A 13,156-nucleotide genomic window follows, 5' to 3' on the forward strand; every position below is an offset into this window, starting at 1 on the left:
GGAGGGTAAAGGTGGGGTACAGGAGGGTAAAGGTGGGGTACAGCAGGGTAAAGGTGGGGTACAGCAGGGTAAAGGTGGGGTACAGCAGGGTAAAGGTGGGGTACAGCAGTGTGAAGGTGGGGTACAGCAGGGTGAAGGTGGGGTACAGCAGGGTAAAGGTGGGGTACAGCAGGGTAAAGGTGGGGTACAGCAGGGTGAAGGTGGGGTACAGGTACAGGAGAAGGGATTGTAACTTGTGAGAGACCGAAGACACACAGCACAGCCAGCAGTTCACAAGCATCATAAACACAATTATACAGTGAACGCCACATTATGCCACGTTACGCCACATTACGCCACGCCACGTTACGCCACGTTACGCCACGTTACGCCACGCCACGCCACGTTACGCCACGCCACGTTACGCCACGTTACGCCACATTACGCCACGCCACGTTACGCCACGTTACGCCACGTTACGCCACGTTACGTCACATTACGCCACGCGACGTTGGATAATAAACTCGTAACACTTTAATGCTTGTTAGCTGTAAAGCTTTTATATAAAGGTTTGCTATAAAGCTGAGTGATGGAGCTGTAGAAATACAACCACTCATAGACGGAGCTGTGTATTCCACAGGGTCCATGAGGTAGTAAATGTTATCTCTACATCAAATAATAGTGACCTACAGAGCCTTTGGAAAGTATTCAGACCCCTTCTTCCCTTTTCCCACATTTTGTTACATTACAGCCTTATTCTTAAATTGATTAAATAATGTTTTCCTCGTGAATCTGCACACAATACCCCATAATGACATCACAATACCCCATAATGACATCACAATACCCCATAATGACAACACAATACCCCATAATGACAACACAATACCCCATAATGACAACACAATACCCCATAATGACAACACAATACCCCATAATGACATCACAATACCCTATAATGACATCACAATACCCTATAATGACAAAGCAAATGTATGAGAAAAAAAACAGCAGATACCTTATTTACATACACTACTGTTCAAAAGTTTGGGGTCACCTAGAAATGTCCTTGTTTTTCAAAGAAGAGCACATTTTTTGTCCATTAAAATAATATCATATTGATCAGAAATACAGTGTAGACATTGTTAATGTTGTAGCTGGAAACGGCAGATTTTTTATGGAATATCTACATAGGCGTACAGGTGAAGGTGTGGTCCTGTGTACAGGTGAAGGTGTGGTCCTGTGTACAGGTGAAGGTGTGGTCCTGTGTACAGGTGAAGGTGTGGTCCTGTGTACAGGTGAAGGTGTGGTCCTGTGTACAGGTGAAGGTGTGGTCCTGTGTACAGGTGAAGGTGTGGTCCTATGTACAGGTGAAGGTGTGGTCCTGTGTGCAGGTGAAGGTGTGGTCCTGTGTACAGGTGAAGGTGTGGTCCTGTGTACAGGTGAAGGTGTGGTCCTGTGTACAGGTGAAGGTGTGGTCCTGTGTACAGGTGAAGGTGTGGTCTCTTACCTTTCCATCTGTTTCTGGTGCTTCTCCTCCCTGGCCTTAGTCTTCATCTGCTGCACCTCGATGGTATCCGGCTTCCTGCGTTTCATGTATAGCTCATGGTTCCCCATGCACAGAGCCAGGATACGCTTATTCATGCCCAGCCGAGGGGCGTAGAACACAAAATCCTGAGAATAAATGTTGGGTTTTATTAAACCGCTCTCGCGCTCTCTCAATCGCTCTCAATCTCAATCGCTCTCTCGCGCTCTCTCAATCTCAATCGCTCTCATTCTCAATCGCTTTCTCGCGCTCTCTCAATCTCAATCGCTCTCTCGCGCTCTCTCAATCGCTCTCATTCTCAATCGCTTTCTCACGCTCTCTCAATCTCAATCGCTCTCTCGCGCTCTCTCAATCGCTCTCATTCTCAATCGCTTTCTCGCGCTCTCTCAATCTCAATCGCTCTCTCGCGCTCTCTCAATCGCTCTCATTCTCAATCGCTTTCTCACGCTCTCTCAATCTCAATCGCTCTCTCGCGCTCTCTCAATCGCTCTCATTCTCAATCGCTTTCTCGCGCTCTCTCAATCTCAATCGCTCTCATTCTCAATCGCTTTCTCGCGCTCTCTCAATCTCAATCGCTCTCATTCTCAATCGCTTTCTCGCGCTCTCTCAATCTCAATCCCTCTCTCTCACACACACACAGACACTTGTTTACACTCTCAAGTGATGTACTGAACAAGACCTGAGGCTTACAGCAGTAACTTGACTGACATTAACGGAATATTAGAGGACTCACGGGAGCTTTCTTATCAATGGGCTTGATGATGAACTTTTTATCATTGAATGAAATGTTCCTAATTTCACTCCAGGGAAACCCGATCTTTGGAGTCAGTCTGGAAGAGAGAACAAACGTCAACATTCAGCAGTTAAAAACAAGTGCAAACAAAGCGTTGTGACTCCTTTACGTACTACTAATATCATGATGTAATCAATACTGTTTAGAGGACTCAGGATAACCTCCCCATAACATCCACAACCTGCCGGTCATGTTTGATGTTAGCTGACAGTAGGCTAGGGACTGAGAGGAGAAGTAGATTACAGTTAGCAGGCGAAGAGTAGAGGTAGAGTGGAGTAGAGGTAGAGTAGAGTAGAGTAGAGTAGAGTAGAGTAGAGTAGAGTAGAGTAGAGTAGAGTAGAGTAGAGTAGAGTAGAGTAGAGTAGAGTAGAGTAGGGTAGGGTAGGGTAGGGTAGGGTAGGGTAGAGTAGAGTAGAGTAGAGTAGAGTAGAGTAGAGTAGAGTAGAGTAGAGTAGAGTAGAGTAGAGTAGAGGTAGAATAGAGTAGAGTAGAGTAGAGTAGAGTAGAGGTAGAGTGGAGTAGAGGTAGAGTACAGAAGAGGTAGAGGTATATTAGAGGTAGAGTAGAGTAGAGGTAGAGTAGAGGTAGAGTGGAGTAGAGGTAGAGTGGAGTGGAGTAGAGGTAAAGGTAGAGTAGAGTACAGAAGAGGTAGATGTATAGTAGAGGTAGAGTGGAGTAGAGTAGAGTAGAGGTAGTGTAGTGTAGAGTAGAGTAGAGTAGAGTAGAGTAGAGGTGGAGGTATAGTAGAGGTAGAGTAGAGGTAGAGTGGAGTAGAGTAGAGGTAGAGTATAAGTAGAGGTAAAGTAATAGTAGCTGTAGAGGTAGATGTTTACCTGTCGCCCTTCTCGTAGATGTTGAGTCCCAGGGCATCTACCCCCAGCCACAGCTCTGTCCCCTTCCTGTTTTTGATGTCAAAGAAGTTGACTCCATACATCTCCAAGTCCTGAGCGATCTTTAGATACTCCAACATAGCATCCTCCCTGTTCACAAAGCATCAATGGAATCCTAACTGTAATTGGTAGAGAAAGGTCTGAATCCTAACTGTAATTGGTGGAGAAAGGTCTGAATCCTAACTGTAATTGGTGGAGAAAGGTCTGAATCCTAACTGTAATTGGTGGAGAAAGGTCTGAATCCTAACTGTAATTGGTGGAGAAAGGTCTGAATCCTAACTGTAATTGGTGGAGAAAGGTCTGAATCCTAACTGTAATTGGTGGAGAAAGGTCTGAATCCTAACTGTAATTGGTGGGAAAGGTCTGAATCCTAACTGTAATTGGTGGAGAAAGGTCTGAATCCTAACTGTAATTGGTGGAAAGGTCTGAATCCTAACTGTAATTGGTGGAGAAAGGTCTGAATCCTAACTGTAATTAGTGGAGAAAGGTCTGAATCCTAACTGTAATTGGTGGAAAAGGTCTGAATCCTATCTGTAATTGGTGGGAAAGGTCTGAATCCTAACTGTAATTGGTGGAGAAAGGCCTGAATCCTAACTGTAATTGGTGGAGAAAGGCCTGAATCCTAACTGTAATTGGTGGAGAAAGGTCTGAATCCTAACTGTAATTGGTGGAGAAAGGTCTGAATCCTAACTGTAATTGGTGGAAAGGTCTGAATCCTAACTGTAATTGGTGGAAAGGTCTGAATCCTAACTGTAATTGGTGGAGAAAGGTCTGAATCCTAACTGTAATTAGTGGAGAAAGGTCTGAATCCTAACTGTAATTGGTGGAGAAAGGTCTGAATCCTAACTGTAATTGGTGGAGAAAGGTCTGAATCCTAACTGTAATTGGTGGAGAAAGGTCTGAATCCTAACTGTAATTGGTGGAGAAAGGTCTGAATCCTAACTGTAATTAGTGGAGAAAGGTCTGAATCCTAACTGTAATTGGTGGAGAAAGGTCTGAATCCTAACTGTAATTGGTGGAGAAAGGTCTGAATCCTAACTGTAATTGGTGGAGAAAGGTCTGAATCCTAACTGTAATTGGTGGAGAAAGGTCTGAATCCTAACTGTAATTGGTGGAGAAAGGCCTGAATCCTAACTGTAATTGGTGGAGAAAGGTCTGAATCCTAACTGTAATTGGTGGAGAAAGGTCTGAATCCTGTAATCCTGTAACTGTAATTGGCGTTCACACTTACTTGAGCATAGCTCTGTGTTCCTCGTGCCAGGTCTGGATCCGCTGCTCCCACTGTTCTTTAGACAGCTTGTGTTGATCCAGCACTCTGAGAGAAGGAGAAGAAGGAGAAGAAGAAGAAGGAGAAGAAGAAGAAGAATACTTTATTAGTCCATTTTCTTTTCAGTCAGGAAATGTGTCTTCTGTTTATCACCTCTGAAAGACACACTAACACACACACACACACACACACACACACACACACACACACACTGCCTTCGGAAACTATTCAGACTCTGACTTTTTCCATTATTGTTAAATGGATAAAAAAAAAGATCCTCATCAATCTACACACTACCCCATAACGACGTCACACTACCCCATAACGACGTCACACTACCCCATAACGACGTCACACTACCCCATAACGACGTCACACTACCGCATAACGACATCACAATACCCCATAATTACAAAGTGAAAACAGGCTTTTAGAAATGTAGGGAAATTTATTAGAACCCCCCCCCAGAAATGCCTTATTTTCATACGTATTCAGACATTTTGCTATGAGACTCGAAATTGAGCTCAGGTGTATCCTGTTATCCTGTGTATCCATCTTTGAGATGTTTCTACTTGATTGGAGGCCACCTTTGGTAACTTCAATTGATTGGACATGATTTGGAAAGGCACCTTTCTATAGAAGGTCCCACAGCTGACATTGTATGTCAGAGCAAAAAACAAGCCATGAGGTGGAAGAAATTGTCTGTAGAGCTCCGAGACAGGATTGTGTCGAGGCACAGATCTGGGGAAGGGTACCAAAACATTTCTGCAGCATTGAACGTCCCCAAGAACACAGTGGCCTCCATCATTCTTAAATGGAAGAAGTTTGGAACCACCAAGACTCTTCCTAGAGCTGGCCGCCCGGCCATACTGAAAAATCGGAGGAGAAGGGCCTTGGTCAGGGAGGTGACCACAAACCTGATGGTCACTCTGACAGAGCTCCAGAGTTCCTCTGTGGAAATGGCAGAACCTTCCAGAAGAACAACCATCTCTACAGTACCCCACCAATCAAGCCTTTATGGTAGAGTGGCCAGACAGAAGCCACTTCTCAGTAAAAGGCACATTACAGCCCGCTGGTAGTTTACCAAAAGGCACCTAAAGGACTCTCAGACCATGAGAAACAAGATTCTCTGGTCTGATGAAACCAAGATTGAACTCTTTGCCTTGAATGGCAAGCATCACATCTGGAGGAAACCTGGCACCATCCCTACGGTGAAGCATGGTGGTGGCAGCATCATGTCTGGAGGACACCTGGCACCATCCCTATGGGGAAGCAAGGTGATGGCAGCATCATGTCTGAAGGACACCTGGCACCATCCCTACAGTGAAGCATGGTGGCAGGGACTGGGAGAGGATTGAGGGAAATATGAACAGAACAAAGTACAGAGAGATCCTTGATGAAACCCGGCTCTAGAGTGCTCAGGACCTCAGACTGGGGGTGAAGGTTCACCTTCCAACAGGACAACGACACTAAGCACACAGCCAAGACAACGCAGGAGTGGCTTCGGGACAAGTCTCTGAATGTCCTTGAGTGGCCCAGCCAGAGCCCGGACTTGAACCCAGTTGAACATCACTGGAGAGACCTGTAAATAGCTGTACAGCAACGCTCCCCATCCAACCTGACAGAGCTTGAGAGGATGGGAGAAACTACCCTAATATAGGTGTGCCAAGCTTGTAGCGTCATACCCAAGAAGACTCGAGGCTGTAATCGCTGCCAAAGGTCCTTCAACAAAGTACTGAGTAAAGAGTCTGAATACTTATGGACATTTCAGTTTTTTATTTAGAATAAAATTGTAAACATTTGCTTTTTATGGGGAATTGTGATGTCATTATGGGGTATTGTGATGTCATTATGGGGTATTGTGATGTCATTATGGGGTATTGTGATGTCATTATGGGGTATTGTGTGTAGATTGATGAGGGGGAAAAAAACAATTGAATCCATTTTAGAATAAGGCTGTAACGTAAAACAAAATGTGGAAATTGTCAATGGGTCTGAATACTTTCCGAATGCACTGTATGTGTATTTATTATGGATCCCCATTAGTTCCTGCCAAGGCAGCTGCTACTCTTCCTGGGGTTTATTAGGGATCCCCATTAGTTCCTGCCAAGGCAGCAGCTACTCTTCCTGGGGTTTATTATGGATCCCCATTAGTTCCTGCCAAGGCAGCAGCTGCTCTTCATGGGGTTTATTATGGATCCCCATTAGTTCCTGCCAAGGCAGCAGCTACTCTTCCTGGGGTTTATTATGGATCCCCATTAGTTCCTGCCAAGGCAGCAGCAGCTCTTCATGGGGTTTATTATGGATCCCCATTAGTTCCTGCCAAGGCAGCAGCTACTCTTCCTGGGGTTTATTATGGATCCCCATTAGTTCCTGCCAAGGCAGCAGCTACTCTTCCTGGGGTTTATTATGGATCCACATTAGTTCCTGCCAAGGCAGCTGCTACTCTTCCTGGGGTTTATTATGGATCCCCATTAGTTCCTGCCAAGGCAGCAGCTGCTCTTCATGGGGTTTATTATGGATCCACATTAGTTCCTGCCAAGGCAGCAGCTACTCTTCCTGGGGTTTATTATGGATCCCCATTAGTTCCTGCCAAGCCAGCAGCTACTCTTCCTGGGGTTTATTATGGATCCCCATTAGTTCCTGCCAAGCCAGCAGCTACTCTTCCTGGGGTTTATTATGGATCCCCATTAGTTCCTGCCAAGGCAGCAGCTACTCTTCCTGGGGTTTATTATGGATCTCCATTAGTTCCTGCCAAGGCAGCAGCTACTCTTCCTGGGGTTTATTATGGATCTCCATTAGTTCCTGCCAAGGCAGCAGCTACTCTTCCTGGGGTTTATTATGGTTCCCCATTAGTTCCTGCCAAGCCAGCAGCTACTCTTCCTGGGGTTTATTATGGATCCCCATTAGTTCCTGCCAAGGCAGCAGCTACTCTTCCTGGGGTTTATTATGGATCTCCATTAGTTCCTGCCAAGGCAGCAGCTACTCTTCCTGCGGTTTATTATGGTTCCCCATTAGTTCCTGCCAAGGCAGCAGCTACTCTTCCTGGGGTTTATTATGGATCCCCATTAGTTCCTGTCAAGGCAACAGCTACTCTTCCTGGGGTTTATTATGGATCCCCATTAGTTCCTGCCAAGGCAGCAGCTACTCTTCCTGGGGTTTATTATGGATCCCCATTAGTTCCTGCCAAGACAGCAGCTACTCTTCCTGGGGTTTATTATGGATCCCCATTAGTTCCTGCCAAGACAGCAGCTACTCTTCCTGGTGTTTATTATGGATCCCCATTAGTTCCTGCCAAGGCAGCAGCTACTCTTCCTGGGGTTTATTATCAATCCCCAGTAGTTCCTGCCAAGGCAGCAGCTACTCTTCATGGGTGTCCAAGCTGTGTGCAAGTATTTTAAACAGACAGCCCAGTCAATACCTCTTACAAAAACAAGTAGTGATGAAGTCAATCTCTCTTCCACTTTGAGCCATGAGAGATGGACATGCATGTCATTAATGTTAGCTCTCCGTGTTTAAGGGCCAGCCATGCTGCCTTGTTCTGAGACAACTGCAATTTTACCAAGTCCCTCTTTGTGGCACCTGACCACATGACTGAACAGTACTCCAGTAGTCCAGGTGTGACAAAACTAGGGCCTGTAGGACCTGCCTTGTTGATAGTGCTGTTAAGAAGGTAGAAACTAGGGCCTGTAGGACCTGCCTTGTTGATAGTGTTGTTAAGAAGGTATAAACTAGGGCCTGTAGGACCTGCCTTGTTGATAGTGATGTTAAGAAGGTAGAAAGTAGGGCATGTAGGACCTGCCTTGTTGATAGTGTTGTTAAGAAGGTAGAAACTAGGCCCTGTAGGACCTGCCTTGTTGATAGTGTTGTTAAGAAGGTAGAAACTAGGGCCTGTAGGACCTGCCTTGTTGATAGTGTTGTTAAGAAGGTAGAAACTAGGCCCTGTAGGACCTGCCTTGTTGATCGTGTTGTTAAGAAGGTAGAAACTAGGCTCTGTAGGACCTGCCTTGTTGATAGTGTTGTTAAGAAGGTAGAAACTAGGGCCTGTAGGACCTGCCTTGTTGATAGTGTTGTTAAGAAGGTAGAAACTAGGCCCTGTAGGACCTGCCGTGTTGATAGTGTTGTTAAGAAGGTAGAAACTAGGGCCTGTAGGACCTGCCTTGTTGATAGTGTTGTTATTAAGAAGGTAGAAACTAGGGCCTGTAGGACCTGCCGTGTTGATAGTGTTGTTAAGAAGGTAGAAACTAGGCCCTGTAGGACCTGCCTTGTTGATAGTGTTGTTAAGAAGGTAGAAACTAGAGCCTGTAGGACCTGCCTTGTTGATAGTGCTGTTAAGAAGGTAGAAACCAGGGCCTGTAGGACCTGCCTTGTTGATAGTGTTGTTAAGAAGGCAGACACTAGGGCCTGTAGGACCTGCCTTGTTGATAGTGTTATCTAGAAGGCAGAGCAGCGCTTTATTATGGACAGACTTCTCCCCATCTTAGCTACTGTTGTATCAATATGTTTTGACCATGGCAGTTCAGGGTTACAGTCCAGGGTTACTCCAAGCACTTTAGTCACCTCAACTTGCTCAATTTCCACATGATGTATTACAATATTTAGTTTAGGTTAAGGATTTAGTGAATGATTTATCCCAAATATTTAGGACTAACTTATTCCTTGCCACCTATTCCGAAACTAACTGCAGCTCTTTGTTAAGTGTTGCAGTCATTTCGGTCGCTGTAGTAGCTGACGTGTATAGTGTTGAGTCATCCACATACACAGGCACACTATCTTTACTCAAAGCCAGTCACATGTCGTTAGTAAAGATTGAAAAAAGCAAGGGGCCTAAACAGCTGCCTTGAGGAATTCCTGCTTCTACCTGGATAATGTTGGAGAGGCTTCCATTAAAGAACACTGTGTTCTGTTAGACAAGTAACTCTTTATCCACATTATAGCAGGGGGTGTAAAGCCATAACACATACGTTTATCCAGCAGCAGACTGTGATCAATAATGTCAAAAGCCTACACTGAATTCTAACAAGACAGCCCCCACAATCTTTTTATCATCAATTCCTCATTTGTCATTTGTGTAAGTGCTGTGCTTGTTGAATGTCCTTCCTATATGCGTGCTGAAAGTCTGTTGTCAATTTGTTTACTGTAAAATAGCATTGTAGCTGGTCAAACGCAATTTTTTCCAGAAGTTTACTAAGGGTTGTTAACGAGCTGATTGTTTGGCTATTTGAGCCAGTAAAGGGGGCTTTACTATTCTTGGGTAGCGGAATGACTTTAGCTTCCCTCCATGCCTGAGGCCTCTGGTAGGCTTAAATTGAAGATGTGGCAAATAGGAGTGGCAATATCGTCTGCTATTATCCTCAGTCATTTTCCATCCAGATTGTCAGACTCTGGTGGCTTGTCATTGTTGATAGACACCAATAATTTTTTCACCTCTTCCACATTGACTTTACGTAATTCAAAAGGACAATGCTTGTCTTTCATAATTTGGTCCGATATACTTGGATGTGTAGTGTCAGTGTATATTGTCTGACATGGCATGCCTAGGTTTGCTAATCTTGCAGATGAAAAAATCATTAAAGTAGTTGGAAATATCAGTGGGTTTTGTAATGAATGAGTCATTTGATTCAATGAATGATGGAGCAGAGTTTGCCTTTTTCCCCCCAAATTTCATTTAAGGTGCTCCAAATCTTTTTACTATCATTCTTTATCTCATTTATTTTTGTTTCATAGTATAGTTTATTTTTGTTTAGTCACGTGATTTTTAAATGTGTCACGTTCTGACCATCGTTCGTGTGTGTTTTCCTTGTTTTAGTGTTGGTCAGGACGTGAGCTGGGTGGGCATTCTATGTTGTGTGTCTGGTGTGTCTATTTCTATGTTTGGCATGATATGGTTCTCAATCAGAAGCAGGTGTTAGTCATTGTCTCTGATTGGGAACCATATTTAGGTAGCCTGTTTTGTGTTGGGTTTCGTGGGTGATTGTTCCTGTCTCTGTGTTTGTTTGTGCACCAGTATAGGCTGTTAGGTTTTCTCGTTACGTTTATTGTTTTGTTAGTCTGTTCATGAGTCTTTATTAAAGTACCATGAATAGAAACCACGCTGCATTTTGGTCCGCCTCTCCTTCAACTCAAGAAAACCGTAACAGCATCATCCCTCTCAACCATAACATTTTTCAATTCCTCATCAATCCACGAGGATTTTACAGTTTTCACAGTCATTTTCTTAAAATGGGTGCATGTTTATTAGTAACTGGAATAAACAATTTCATAAATGTGTCAAGTTCACCATCTGGTTGCTTCTCATTACACACCACAGACCAGACTTTTATCTCCCTCAACAACTTTAAACATCTGCTATCTGAGCAGCTAACCGATCGCTGCAGCTGTACATAGTCTATCAGTAAATAGCCCACCCAATTTACCTACCTCATCCCCATACTGTTTATATTTATTTACTTTTCTGCTCTTTTGCACACCAATATCTCTACCTGTACATGACCATCTGATCATTTATCACTCCAGTGTTAATCTGCAAAATTGTAATTATTCGCCTACCTCCTCATGCCTTTTGCACACAATGTATATAGACTCTCTTTGTTTTCTACTGTGTTATTGACTTGTTAATTGTTTACTCCATGTGTAACTCTGTGTTGTCTGTTCATACTGCTATGCTTTATCTTGGCCAGGTCGCAGTTGCAAATGAGAACTTGTTCTCAACTAGCCTACCTGGTTAAATATACATACACTATATTAGGCCCAGCCTGACCTCCTATACACTATATTAGGCCCAGCCTGACCTCCTATACACTATATTAGGCCCAGCCTGACCTCCTATACACTATATTAGGCCCAGCCTGACCTCCTATACACTATATTAGGCCCAGCCTGACCTCCTATACACTATATTAGGCCCAGCCTGACCTCTTATACACTATATTAGGCCCAGCCTGACCTCTTATACACTATATTAGGCCCAGCCTGACCTCTTATACACTATATTAGGCCCAGCCTGACCTCTTATACACTATATTAGGCCCAGCCTGACCTCTTATACACTATATTAGGCCCAGCCTGACCTCTTATACACTATATTAGGCCCAGCCTGACCTCTTATACACTATATTAGGCCCAGCCTGACCTCTTATACACTATATTAGGCCCAGCCTGACCTCTTATACACTATATTAGGCCCAGCCTGACCTCTTATACACTATATTAGGCCCAGCCTGACCTCTCATACACTATATTAGGCCCAGCCTGACCTCTCATACACTATATTAGGCCCAGCCTGACCTCTCATACACTATATTAGGCCCAGCCTGACCTCTCATACACTATATTAGGCCCAGCCTGACCTCTCATACACTATATTAGGCCCAGCCTGACCTCTCATACACTATATTAGGCCCAGCCTGACCTCTCATACACTATATTAGGCCCAGCCTGACCTCTCATACACTATATTAGGCCCAGCCTGACCTCTCATACACTATATTAGGCCCAGCCTGACCTCTTATACACTATATTAGGCCCAGCCTGACCTCTTATACACTATATTAGGCCCAGCCTGACCTCTTATACACTATATTAGGCCCAGCCTGACCTCTCATACACTATATTAGGCCCAGCCTGACCTCTCATACACTATATTAGGCCCAGCCTGACCTCTCATACACTATATTAGGCCCAGCCTGACCTCTCATACACTATATTAGGCCCAGCCTGACCTCTCATACACTATATTAGGCCCAGCCTGACCTCTCATACACTATATTAGGCCCAGCCTGACCTCTCATACACTATATTAGGCCCAGCCTGACCTCTCATACACTATATTAGGCCCAGCCTGACCTCTCATACACTATATTAGGCCCAGCCTGACCTCTCATACACTATATTAGGCCCAGCCTGACCTCTTATACACTATATTAGGCCCAGCCTGACCTCTTATACACTATATTAGGCCCAGCCTGACCTCTTATACACTATATTAGGCCCAGCCTGACCTCTTATACACTATATTAGGCCCAGCCTGACCTCTTATACACTATATTAGGCCCAGCCTGACCTCTTATACACTATATTAGGCCCAGCCTGACCTCTTATACACTATATTAGGCCCAGCCTGACCTCTTATACACTATATTAGGCCCAGCCTGACCTCCTATACACTATATTAGGCCCAGCCTGACCTCCTATACACTATATTAGGCCCAGCCTGACCTCCTATACACTATATTAGGCCCAGCCTGACCTCTTATACACTATATTAGGCCCAGCCTGACCTCCTATACACTATATTAGGCCCAGCCTGACCTCATACACTATATTAGGCCCAGCCTGACCTCCTATACACTATATTAGGCCCAGCCTGACCTCTTATACACTATATTAGGCCCAGCCTGACCTCTTATACACTATATTAGGCCCAGCCTGACCTCTTATACACTATATTAGGCCCAGCCTGACCTCATACACTATATTAGGCCCAGCCTGACCTCATACACTATATTAGGCCCAGCCTGACCTCCTATACACTATATTAGGCCCAGCCTGACCTCCTATACACTATATTAGGCCCAGCCTGACCTCATACACTATATTAGGCCCAGCCTGACCTCATACACTATATTAGGCCCAGCCTGACCTCATACACTATATTAGGCCCAGCCTGACCTCATACACTA

At 44.6% G+C, this 13,156-nt stretch overlaps 1 protein-coding gene across 1 annotated transcript in view; it reads right to left on the bottom strand.

Moving 5' to 3' along the window:
- Nucleotides 1-13,156, bottom strand: part of LOC109883067 (ezrin) — a 42,844-nt gene that overhangs the window by 14,087 nt on the left and 15,601 nt on the right. The window contains exons 6-9 of the mRNA XM_031787644.1: nucleotides 4,440-4,523; nucleotides 3,152-3,298; nucleotides 2,259-2,355; nucleotides 1,490-1,653 (exon numbers count right to left, since the gene is read on the bottom strand). Of these exons, the coding sequence (XP_031643504.1) occupies nucleotides 1,490-1,653; nucleotides 2,259-2,355; nucleotides 3,152-3,298; nucleotides 4,440-4,523 (492 nt within the window). The remainder of the gene's footprint in view (nucleotides 1-1,489; nucleotides 1,654-2,258; nucleotides 2,356-3,151; nucleotides 3,299-4,439; nucleotides 4,524-13,156) is intronic.

This window comes from Oncorhynchus kisutch, linkage group LG14 (assembly GCF_002021735.2).
Source record: "Oncorhynchus kisutch isolate 150728-3 linkage group LG14, Okis_V2, whole genome shotgun sequence".
Lineage (NCBI taxonomy): Eukaryota > Metazoa > Chordata > Actinopteri > Salmoniformes > Salmonidae > Oncorhynchus > Oncorhynchus kisutch.